The 12,742-nt window shown below is 38.4% G+C and overlaps 2 protein-coding genes across 3 annotated transcripts; both read right to left on the bottom strand.

Moving 5' to 3' along the window:
* Positions 1-41: 41 nt before the first annotated feature.
* On the bottom strand, positions 42-4,343 carry nudt7 (nudix (nucleoside diphosphate linked moiety X)-type motif 7). Its single transcript, XM_041794660.1, has 3 exons — positions 3,770-4,343; positions 3,534-3,692; positions 42-3,462 (listed from the first exon to the last, which is right to left on the bottom strand). Exons 1-3 carry the CDS (start codon positions 3,923-3,925, stop codon positions 3,109-3,111), a joined length of 669 nt encoding a protein of 222 aa, XP_041650594.1. The 5' UTR covers positions 3,926-4,343; the 3' UTR covers positions 42-3,108.
* Positions 4,344-5,890: 1,547 nt separating this feature from the next.
* On the bottom strand, positions 5,891-11,932 carry hprt1l (hypoxanthine phosphoribosyltransferase 1, like). 2 transcript variants are annotated; one of them, XM_041794523.1, is made up of 9 exons: positions 11,529-11,932; positions 11,097-11,203; positions 10,619-10,802; positions 10,271-10,336; positions 10,158-10,175; positions 8,492-8,574; positions 7,779-7,825; positions 7,268-7,344; positions 5,891-6,493 (listed from the first exon to the last, which is right to left on the bottom strand). In XM_041794523.1, the coding sequence occupies exons 1-9, from the start codon at positions 11,544-11,546 to the stop codon at positions 6,446-6,448; spliced, it is 648 nt and encodes a 215-aa protein (XP_041650457.1). In that variant the 5' UTR covers positions 11,547-11,932; the 3' UTR covers positions 5,891-6,445. The 2 variants fall into 2 exon arrangements, with proteins under 2 accessions (XP_041650457.1, XP_041650458.1); XM_041794524.1 differs by having other exon boundaries at positions 10,619-10,797.
* Positions 11,933-12,742: the final 810 nt, after the last annotated feature.

Here is a 12,742-nt window from a genome sequence, read left to right as displayed (position 1 = left end):
AGAAAGTAACTTTCCACTAGTGATAAAGGAGTGTCGTGTGGTTTTATAAACATTTTATCTTAAGCACTTTATAACCTCTAGCTAATCCTTATATCCGTCCACAGCTCTCTACTGACCCAGCTGATTTGTACTTGGAAACGTCCAGTAAAAAAAAAAAAAAAAACAGAAAAAAACAGAAAAACCCCACAAAGCAGTCATCTTTGTAAAGGTTAATACATCATAACAAAGCATTTTTACATTTTGTCATGTCTGAATATTTTTGAAGTTTAGGACAACTTTATATAGAAATGTCTGCTCACTGTTGAATTCCTCTTTGTATTCAGTCTCAGTGGTCCAGTTGAGTCCATCAAACTAAAAAAGAAAACACCATTACTGCTAAAGCATTGTCATTTTTCAGTGTTGGAGTGGTTAGCAGGCCTCTGTGTGTTACACACTGACACCTAAAATACTGATTAATTTAGTTTGTGAATTTGGAATGAAGGATTTTCATTGTATTGCTATTTGTACTATTTACTGTTCAGTCTGTCACTTGAGACTGTTTTACCTTGTGTTGTGTTTGATATTTAAGTTTTTGTCTCAGTGTTGGTACCGTGTGCAGGCTGGCGCCATGTGAAGTTGGCAACCAGTACCTGTCCCTTGTGTTGTGAACAGGGGGCTCACTGGTTTTTGAAATCTCTGTTACATAGAGGCCGCCATTATGATCTATCTTTGGTGCTATGTACAGGAGTGACGAGCACTTCTGATTTGATGTTCTTACGTCATAGTTTCTACTTCTATATCAACAGCACTGACATTATTAACTAGCACGGAGGCAGAGTTGAGTCTTGAGCTGGCTGTTGTTGTGGGGTCAGACTGGAGAGCACCCAGACATACCAAAGCTCCTGTTGTGAAAATGCCGTCATCTTGTCTCATACTTGTCCTATCAAATGCCCTTATAATGTTTACTCATTTGTACTTTCTCATTTTAAATTTCGCCGCTCTTACATGAATTGCGTTTCAGCATGTTGTTTTAAGTACAAGATTTATAAAAGATATGTATGGTACTTTGTTTCATGGATCAGTTACTCTCTAACATTTCCAACAATTTGATATTTTCTCATTACTCTATTTTTTGATGCAAAATAACACTGATGTACTTTCCATATCTGCAACTGTAGCCAATTTGGCACTATCAGAAAGCCAATTTTTTGAGGATAATTCAGATGTTAGATTAGCATTGCTCATACACATTTGTTTACATTTTCATAGTCATGCTATTTTTTCCTGCAGCTCTTAGTGATCCATTTTAAAGTAACTTATCTTTTTTAGAATTTTGTATCCATGTATCGAAATGTAGAGTATTTTTGTATAAACTGTACTTTTAGGTTGAAGCCCATAGCACACAATATCATTGCTGGTTTGTTTTCATGAAATGAAGCGCAGGTTGAATTGTTAAGTGTGTGACTGAAATTAGAAATGTCATCAAATTAACATCGAGCAGAATGTTAGAACATTACGCTGTTTTAATATTTCCTTTCCCCAACCTGTTTAAGACTAAGCATGGGCTATGTTTCTTACATGTGTGTTGCTGTGCGTGTGTTTTTGATTTCACTTCTTTTGTTTTTGATGTCATGCATCTCAAATGGCACTTTGACTCATCCATTAACTGTAGGTCTGGTTAGAGCGCAGTAGTGATGTTTCCAAGCATTCCATCCCTCGTGGTTAGGGAAGTTTAAGAGCACATGATGTTGCAGAAGAAGTGCAGAATAGTTTTGCCTCTTAAAGCCATACCGACACAGAAAGCCAACCTGTGACTTCAGTTTCATGAATGTAAATTTTACCTCATGGTGTGGACATAGAGCTTGCTCTACATCGAACATCGGACCAATTAGTTTGAGTGAACATATTTGAGGCAGAGGGGAATCATGGTGTGTCGCCAACTGTCATTTGTATCACCGTACATTTGTCAGATTGTTTTGTGGTGGATTGTGGTGTAATTTGTATCCTTTTTTTTGTGTGTGTGTCCGGTCCTTTCATTTTGAGCAATCTAGGATGCTCAGTCTGACTCTTCAAATAGCCACTTCCACTTGAACAAAACATGGTGAAACATGAATTTAATGGTGAAGATAGCACACAAAACTTTACACAATATCCGTTTTGTCCTTGAGTCGTGTAAATGAATATCCATGTATATTTAAATGTGAAGTATACTGCAGGGGTATCTCGAACTTCAATTGTGATGCTTTCAACAGAACTTTGTGTGCCTTGATAACTTAACTGTTACTCTGCTGTGTTTACCAGTGTCCCTTTGTGTCATTGCTGTATGGCTTGTACAATTTTTTCTTCATTTCGACTGTTTAACATCTTAACACTTTTGGTAATTCTATTTCATTTCGAAACATTTCCATAGCTCATACCAACATATTTCAGTTCTAACTCTTGGAGAGCCATTGCAAGATATCAGAGTGAGTTCTCTCAGCGTTATACTGTGCAGCTTCACCAGCGAAACTGTCAACTTTATTTTCTGTTGAAAGTGTTTTTCATGCCTCTTGAGATTTGTACATGTGAGGTAAAAGGGACGAGACGGAGGAGATTGTTTTTTGAGGAGAGCTTTCTTGTGTTGATGTGCTTGTCAACATTACTATTGTTGCTGTGAAATGCTTGATCAAAAGGAGCAACCATGATAAATTAACTGTCAATTGCCAATAGTGTGAGCTGTATCTTGTGTGTAATCAGTTTGCTCACTTTTCGTAGTTCGCTTTCTATTTCACATCCTCAAAAAGTTCTGTTGTATCCGTTCTGTGTAGCTTGAGCTTAAGTATCTAGCCTTAAGACCCTGCAGTCAGAATAAAGGTCAACCCCAGTGTGTTATCATACATCTGAATTATTATTAACATGTACTTTGCCTTGGTCTGGAAATTTGTATACTCTTTTGTTTATATCCGTAATCCTGCTGCTACATTAAATGAATTAATAAAAACTGATGTGTCTTTAGTTGCTTCTTTACATCCCCTTCTACACTAATAAAATTTATTTAAACATTTTTTCAGTTAATGCTTTCAAACAACAAGTTAGTGAAGTCCCTCATTGCACCCTGATTCTCTGTTAATACATTAAAATCCCAGGGTGTCAGAGTTTACTGAGTCGTCTTTGTAGAACCTGTTGGAAAAATGATATCGGATCCTCTGAGTCAAAACTAACTTCAAATTCAGGAGTTTTCCTAAGAGCAATGGTGGCAACCAAGATGGCCAACATGGCAGTCAGCCCCCATATGTGATACTGGATTCCTGAATCAGAGTCCATAAAGTAGAAAGAGTGCAACGGCCCCACCATCCCTGCAGCTCCATGGGCGGCATAGTGGTCCTTCTCGCTGGTGAAGAAGTCCAGAGGGACTGTGAACACTGCACTGACCTCAGCAGGGTTTGGACTGGGACAGAAGGACTCCTCTATGAAGCCAACCACTGGGGTCACTAATAGGCCGCTCTGTTTGAAGAGGAGTAGTTGGTTTTAAAACTGCAGTTTCTAAAGGGTTAGTATTATGAATATTGTATTACCTTATTGATGATAGGGAACAGTCTGCACACCACCTCAACACCATCAGGGGGTAGACCTATCTCCTCCTCCGCCTCCCTTAGAGCTGTGTCGACGTCATCTCTGTCTCTGGGGTCTCTCTTCCCACCTGGGAAGCACACCTCACCAGCAGAGGTCCTCAACTACAACCACAAACGAGCCAGTATACAGTTTACCTTGTGGTTGAAGTCCTGCACGTAATTAAATGTATTTTGATTACCTCCTTTGATCGCAGAGTCAACAATGTGTGCAGCCGTCCATGCCTTACAAAAAGTGGGATCAGAACCGAGGCTTTGGGCAGCACCGGCAGATAGGACAATTTGTTCCGAATATCAAACCGCTTTAAAATTGATATCGTTTTCTCTTTAATATGCATGACAACAGCTCACTTTGAACGCAGAAGAGGAAAAAAAGTGGAGAACTACGGCCAGGAACTATTAAAAGTTCCGTGAATATCAAAGTCCAACGCACAAACACGTGAAGACATACACCGACTGTAGACACTAAAATAGTGTTGGTTCTCGTAAATAGCTTAATAGTATTACGTTAATTTACTCCTGGTTCATATTGCAAAACAGCTATTGATTTAAAAAAAAACTTTAAAAATAAATGTTAACAGTCGTCCTTATTTTCCGTAGCAGAGCTAATTCCGCTGTAGGGTGTGGCAGTAGGCGGCAGGAGGTCACAGAACTGAAGACAAATTAATATGTGACCGATGTTTCTGTCTTGCCTTTCCTGAGTTGTCTATGTGGATATGTAATTCTGCTGTTCCTCCGACGGTTCAAACACCGTTCAACGGCATAACAAACCACGGTGAACATATATTGCGTCAACGAGACGTATATTCCTTGCGACGCCCTTTCGCATTATGCGTCTGTGCGGGCGCCATTTTGGAGAGGAGTAGCTGCTACAGTATGTTCTATTACAGCGACGGGTCTACGATTAAAATACAACTGTGTCCTTTGCACTTACAGTAGTCTAGCATTTGCATTATATAGGCAATTATATATTAAGATGCTTTTTAGCTACATTCAGTAGAGAAAACACAAATGTGTTTATTTAGTTATTTTTTAAACGAACAAGATAATAATCTCAGAATCACAAGAAAAGGGTTCCTTCTTTCTCAGTTAGAAATATAATCATCTTACAACTACACTGAGTAATTCGCTGAATGAGCAGGAGTTGAAAAAGAAGCCTATTAAGTCCTAAAATAGATTTTTTTTTTGTCACTGCTGATTTTATTGATCCCTTTTTTATATCTTTGTACATTTTTTTTTTATCTCTGCCTTGTAAGGCTACATCAGGCTCACACAATTTGCTGAGCCCCTGAAAGACCCAGTGAATGGGCCCTCCCCAGTTGTGATTTATTCGTTTATTTGTTGGACAAGTAACACTGATGCTACCAGCCTGGCTAACGGTAACCTCATTTTGGTGGTGAACAGTGTGTGAAGCTCATAAGCTGAGGTCTGATGTTGAAATAGTTTGGTCATGCCACTCGTTCACCCTTTCGGCACACGTTTGTCACTAGTGATGCATTTTTGCCACTTTTAACCAGATTTATTTTTCGCTAATTTGTGCTCATTTTGACCCAATTCTCCCACCTTTTTTTTTTTTTTTTTGGCCATTTATTGCCTTTTCCCCATTTTTCCATTTTTAATCCATTTTCATCTTCTTTCTGCTACTTTTAACCAGTTTTCCCCAATTTTCTTTTTATACTATGCAACTTGTAGCTAATTTTTGCACCATTTCACAATCATTTCAATATTTTTCCCTCTGAAGCTGTCAGTTTCTTTTACTTTATTTACTGCCACCCTGTTGTCTGTCATTACTTTTGAAATGGTTTCATTCAAGGTGTCCATCCAGATTGCCATTACTACTCAAAAAAGGTTAATGCTTTAAAAATGTTTTACATCTTGCAAAAGGCTATACTGTGCAACAGCATTAATGAAAACAGTTAATTTTTGTTGCTCTAATAAGCATGATTATCATTGAAGTTAAAAATAAAATAAGGGGGTGCCAATTTAGATCAGTTGGTAGACCAGCCACCCATAAACTGAGGCTATAGTCCTAAATGCACTGGTTGATTCTTGGTCTCGGTGCATGTTTGGTGCATGTAACCCCACTTTCTCCCTATGTGTCATGTCTCTCATCAGCTTCTTAATCAATTAAAGACAAAAACCTCCCCCCCAAAAAATATTTGAAACATTAATACCAAATGGTCATCACAACTTTAACTTTAAAGTGACTTTGCTGACATTGAGTGCAGTGAAAGGTGCCTATGCATGAAATGTATTGCTATTATTATAATTATTATTAATTAAAACAGGATTCAGGATTTCATTAGGAATTGTATTGCTGTAAACAGGTCTTCGATGAAAACATCGGATAATAAATAAAACATTACATTACAGTACATTCCATGTTAGTCTTTTTATGGCATAATGAGAAGACTTCCCCACATTTTAAGTCATACACATGTTTAAACTCTGGAGGCCTAACTATGACTAATAGCTCACTAAACATAAAGCAGACACTAGCCTGATGAGCAGGATGTGATGAGCCAGACAAAAGGCAAAAAAATCATATATTCTTCATTTCTATCTCCAGGATCAAACTTCAATTTTCAGATGCACAGTAAATACAAATAAATAAGTGAATAAATAAAGTAAATCTTAAAAATAAAATATATTTATATATAATATATGATTGATCCCACACTATCAGAAAGGGAAATTAAGTATTCTTTTTCCAGATATTTACAACCCACAAGTCACATTTTGTGGATTTATATGTAGAAAAATAAATAAGATTCAAAACACAGCAAAGCTAAGGAGGGTCATCACAGTGGTACAAGTCTTCTTTGATTCAGCCACCATCTTTGTAGCAGAACATCTGCTCACACCTTGTACTTCTCCTTTGCTTGATCATTAAGTATGCAGATGTGCTGTGAAGAGAGAAAATACAGATAGGCGTCATGTCTGATATAATAGTTGAAATGTGATTGTTTTAACAGCCGGAGGTCCTCTTTTCAGTCTACATTACACAGAAGTTCCTAGTGAGAGATTTTACAGGATGCACCTAAATGCATGTCATACACGTTTAAATTCAACTTCTCTCTTGTCACAGTGTTCTGTTTGAACCAAATCAATGCAGATGAAATAGAAAAAAACATTCCCCTGTAATTTGACAGAGCAATGTATTGTAAAACTCAGGAACACAAGGTCCAGAGTGACTTAATGGCAAAAACAGTTGTTTTGATGCATATAAAGCAAATACACATAGAGCAGCGATTAAACTTATGAAACAAGCAGTTTCCTCTAAAACAACACTTTTCCAAGGCAATGCTAATGTTAAGTACTCTTCCACAAGGAGATGGGGCTTCTTTACTGGTTAAGAGTGATGGGAGACAATAATTCACTTGGCTGGTAGGCAACTGATAGCAGCTGGGCTTATTACTTCCATATCCTGCATGTAAAGCTTCATTTGAAGCAGGCCAAAAAAGTTTATGGAATTATGATCTGTTTTAAAATCATAGTCTGATTTTGAATAATGCATGCAGAGCATAGTTATTTATTATGAGTTCATATTCTTTTGCCAACAGGAAAGAAAAATATTGCAAAGGGTTATATTTTGTGTGTACAGTTAAAGAACTGTTTGTAACACAGATAGTGTCTCATTCTTTCTAAATCTTATAGAAACTACTACATTTAAAACTTACACTGAGATCTCTGAAGTATTCATTGTAGTCCAACGCATAACCCACCAGAAAGGCATCTGGTACCTCAAAACCAATGTCTGAAAACAGAAACAGACACACCAGCGATGTGAGAGATCTAAGGAACACGAACAGCTATTTTAAGGCACAGTGCAAGTTAAACTGCTCTCTTACTGTCTGTGTTTGGTTCTACTTAAACTGTGAAATGAAGGTAAGTCGATAACAACAGCTGTCCTTGAGGGACAATCTTAAAGAGATTATCCAACTCCACACTAAAAGCATTACATAACCAGAGACGGTGTGAGTAGAAGGTTACCAGGCCTGTATTAGTGCATTAGTGTTAGACTCGGCTACATTAGGAGGAGATTTTCCTGAAATTAATCTTTATCCTGCGTGGAAAACACAGCTTTTAAAGAACTTGACACCTATGTGAACGTCTGTCATGATATCAGCATTACCCTACATTACAGCAGTACAAAGAAATGGTGTAAAGGGTGAGAAAGCGTGTGCTTACAGTCTGGTCTGTAGCCTGAACTCCTCGGGGTCCTCTTCACCAGAAGGCTGGAATAACAGACGAGAAAAACACAATAAATAAATAAAAGAGTTTTAAAAATACAAAGATTTTTTTTTTCTAAATAGATAAAAGGAAAGTCAGCAGTCTATCTGGGGCAAAAGGCACTGAATACTTTAAATATAATTTTCAATGCTTTAAACACCACCACTCATATTTAATTCAACCCTCTTGTTCTGGGTTGACAGCAGAAATGTAAGTGGACAATACTTTAAAACCTTATCATGAACAGGAACTGCCTACATGGTATGTTACCATGTTTACAGTGTTTCTGATAATTGGTTTTGCTTTCCCTTTGGGTCATAAGTTTATTTAAATACTACATAGATCAGTTAATGGAAAAACTACAGTAACAGAAATGAACATGAATGTCTTTGCAAAGGAAATCAACATTGTTTCAACACATTTCCTGTTTCAAACAGCTATCAGTGACATCCAGACAAATGGACTCTACCTCCACACTAGTTAATAGTGAGGCAGATTAACTCTTAAGCTGCTCTCATGCTCCATCACATTACATCTCTAATACAGGCCTAAAGGATAGTGTCCATTAGCTAAAAAGCACTGTTACATATACACTCTCTCTGCTGACATACTGGACTGGTGTAGTGGAGGTCTGTAATTCAGCTTCTCTGACCATATGCAATGGTGCCTACCTCACAACTTTAACCATCTTGGGATTACATTCACTCAGCAAGGAAAGCAGCGTCTGCATTGTCCTTCCCGTCTCTACAATATCCTTTAGATAGAACAGAAAACAAGAAGTGGTCAGGCCGAGAAAGAGGAGGAGGTTTAACCAAGCAAAGACACTACTAGAAAACATATACTAAGCCATCTTCTACCCAAAATGTGCTTTATAATCGACTGCAACAAGATGAATAAAGAAGATGCTGATGCAGACTCAAACAAAATTAAAATGTAAACCACACATCCAGTTCTGCTATATTTCAGGATTTTGAAGTTGGTGTCTGGTGCATAATCATTTGAATATTTCAATTTGGCATCTCCTCTTGCTTCTCTTTTCCATCCTGTGCGACTTACATTTGTGCACACAGCCCTGCAGTCTCACGCCCTTATATGGGCATTTTCTATGCTAATTTAGAAAAAATACACAGGCTTCCAGCTTAAAGGAAATGGCATTCATCAAATCAAAAATGGAGGTGCGAGTCAGTCCACTGTGTAAGAACATGTCATGAATCCCACACAAGTTTCCTTTTAAAGCTTTCAGAGCAAATTTCAGAAAAATCCTGAGAAAATGTTTAAGTGAGGCCCAGTGGCAACGGACACAATCATGGGCAACCCATCTTACAAGAAGGTATCTTTAATATCAGCAGAGATTATCAATATATTCTATGTAAGCAGGTACTTTGGCGACTTATCTGTGAAGCCAATATTTTTCAAGGGGGGTAAGAAGCACTGAAACATGTGATATAAACATACTAAAAAGCATGTTTGTTTGCGCTCTTTTGAGATTTCTTTTTAATTTACAGCTCTGACATTCATGTTATTAAGGGTTAACCAGGACCAATATCCATTTATTATTAGCAGTGCATGTGATCAATAACAGATATTTGGAACTGATATGCATTTATGACAAACAAAATGTACTTAATGTGGAAAAAATAAGAGCTGTAGCAACAGGAAACAGAAAGTGATACCAGACACTCCCTGTGTCAGTGCCACCTAGGCCTCAGTGTTGATTGGCTGTTAGTCAAGCCAGACAGAAAAACACACTGCAGTGCAGCCATAGTAGCACACCTATGGATTACTTGATCTTGGCTGAAATATCGGCATCAATATTCAGCCAGGCCCTAGACCCCTAGATGGTATTATTTCATGAAAAGACTTGATCTTTGACTCCTGAGCAATTTGGAGATTTATCTAATGGATCCAAATTTGATTTCTAATTCCTGGTCCTTTTTTTTTTTTTTTTTTTTTTTTTTTTAACAAATGTGCTGATGTACACTTAAAAATTACACCATGAATGGATAGCAATACATGCAATTATGTTTTTATCTTCATTTACAATTCTGTTTTGTAAAAACAGAGGTATTTTAGAGTGAAGTCTAGTTCAGCCAAACCAATAAAAGAATAAACCCAGTTTCAAAACAACAAGGCATACTGGTACAGTGATACTGGACTGGAGTGTTATGTCCTCACTACTGACATAAAGCATCCTGATTGTCAAGTTTATTTTTGGGTAAAAACAACGTTAAGTAATCATCTTTAATAATTTTTATGTTAATAATATAATGTTAATAGGCACATGCTGAAATTAATTATACAACATAAAAATAAAGGCATATAAAATAGAAATCTTACCTCAACAATCAGAACATTCTGCAAAAGAAATTTAAAAGAATATTCAATGAAGTTCACAGCTCTTTCAGACTGTGTAGTTGAAGTAATTGTGCCTGACACACTGGTCGACTCACCTTGCCTGAGAGATTGGACAGCTCATCTCCTCCTATGACTTTGACGTTGTTGGTCGACTTGTCATTCTAAGAGACACAAAGAGGAGACATCATCTATCCCACTGTGGTCGGTTTCTGTCCAGATTAAATGTATATTTTTGTTGGAGCTAGAATAACAAATTATTGCTTATCACAAATCTGACTCTCAAGTTTTACGTCCACACACTGCACCTAAAATCTCAAAACACTGGACACTGCAGTGTCCCACTTCTGTTTGAATAAGACAGTTCTCATTTGTCACACACACACACACTCATCTTGAATCAGCACAAGTGGTTCCAGGAAATGAAATGAGAAAAGGCTGCTTACACAGTAGCTCTTCACCCTAATGAAATCCACTGTCAGGGGTACAGATTTATCGCTGTTCTGGTTAAGTGCTTTGATGTAGTCCAGGAGGTCTGCGAAGAACTTGTAGCCTCCTTTAAGAACACAAAGAGCTACGATGTGGTGTCCCCCCATGTCTTGGATTATGTCCCGGGCAAGACGCTCTGTCCTTGAAAACATAACTACATGAGTTACTGTGCAGTGAAGACTGAGGTGATAATGTTGATGATGCATTCTAACACAATTGCTTAAAAACATTTTGCAGCACTGCATTGGTCATGCAACCCTCCACATCTATATTCAAATGCACCTCAGAATGAGAGCTACACTGATTTGCCAAACAAATACAGTGCTGTGAAGCAGTGTAACCCTAGCAGAGGCAATGTGTTTGTCAGAGACAGTGAAATGGAAAGTGCCAGAGGGTGAGTATGTCAGATGACTGTGTGCTGGTAATGTTTGTTACCTGTCCATGATGAGTCCATGGGGGATGATCACCTTGTCCAAATCGTTTTCATAATGTCTAGGGACGCAGAACAAGTCCAGATCGTAGCCCTTCTCATCATCTGCAATCTGAAGAAAGGAGAAGCAGCACACGGTTGGTACTGACAGTTAACGTGCGCCAGAGACGTGTTTAATTAGTCACAGTGAAGCTCCCTCTACTCTCCCCCCTGGTAACACTGAACCTCACTTAGCCACCTGTTTATCTCCACGCACACGTGACACAGGTTTGGGGGTAAATCTAGGTAAGGCTAACCAAAACACTAAAATAATGTTGAGAGAAGCAAATCAAAACAGGCCTGCAGCAGACGGAGCACAACAACCACACCCTGACAAGTGCACAAGTTCAGTGCAAAGCAGCCCACCGGATAACAGCCAGCAGCAGTTGCAGCCTCACCTGCAGATACGAAGCCATGATCCTGGCGGTCGTCCGTCCTGTTCAGTCGCAGAAAAATATCTGAGAAGTCATGCTCAGGTCTAGAGAGAGACACAGGAGAAGAGGAGGGTTTGTTGACTGGAGGCGGCACGCGCTGCTGTTCTCTATCACCGACTGCTGCTGATGACTGTGAGCGAGCGCGAGCAGCACATGCGATGCTCCTCTGACGGGATTAATCCTTTTACGTCAGAATCCAGTTTACCTTACCAATAATCTCATTTGACCGACACAACCTGAGCTAAAACGCGCCGTACTGGTTACTACAACTACTACCACCGCCTGTTGTTGTACCGATGGTGGTTATGTCGCGCGAGCGTTTTTGGAGAAGCTGCAGATGACGCAGTTCTAATAAAATACCCGGCGTCAGTGACGCCTCTTTTCGCAGTACTGCTCAATAAGTACTAAGTGCGTTTGTCCTCTGTTGTGACTTTCAGACTGTAACTGTAAATTTTACATATTTAAGCCAATATCAAGAGATACTTTTTCCTCTGTTTTATTTCGCAATGATCCTCCCATCATCTGCTTGCACACAAGCAGATGTTTCTGATTTATTCTAAATAACTATTCCAAAATCATTGTAAATTTGTTAACGTATTTTTTCAAAGTCGAGCAGTCCAGGAATACATAATGACCTTCATCAAGAAAATTACGGCTAGATGTTTTGTTGTTGTTGTTGTTTTTGTTTGTTTGTTTGTTTGTTTTTCGAATATTTGGAATAGCTTACAAAATCACTTCGGTTAAATGCTTCACTCCACATGCACATTTGCAAGAACTGATCTACTTGTCAATGTAATAACAACTTTAATCTTTAATTTACCTTACCGCTGCAAGTTATTAATCTACTCACTGCAAATCAAATTCTGTAAGAAGGCTCTCTGTGGTAAAATGCCTCACCTCCATGGGCATAGCAAAGGGGGGAAAAGGTACTGATTACCCAGGCCCACAGTAGGGAGGGGCCCCTGGGAAGCCTGCAATGAGAAGTTTTTTAATTTATTTTTTCTCAGTAATTAGTGTCATTATTGAATCAAAAGCAACTAACTGCAACAGGTCAATGGACTAAAATTTGTATAAAATAGAGTTCAAATAAATTTGGGGGGGGGGGGCACTCACTCAAAAATGTCCAAAGGGTCTTGTCTAGTGCTGCGAAATAATGCACATAATCATTGTGAAAATAT

Source organism: Cheilinus undulatus, linkage group 9 (genome assembly GCF_018320785.1).
Source record: "Cheilinus undulatus linkage group 9, ASM1832078v1, whole genome shotgun sequence".
NCBI lineage: Eukaryota > Metazoa > Chordata > Actinopteri > Labriformes > Labridae > Cheilinus > Cheilinus undulatus.
The sequence above is the reverse complement of the archived record's forward strand: the minus strand, read 5'-3'. Positions and strand labels throughout refer to the sequence as shown.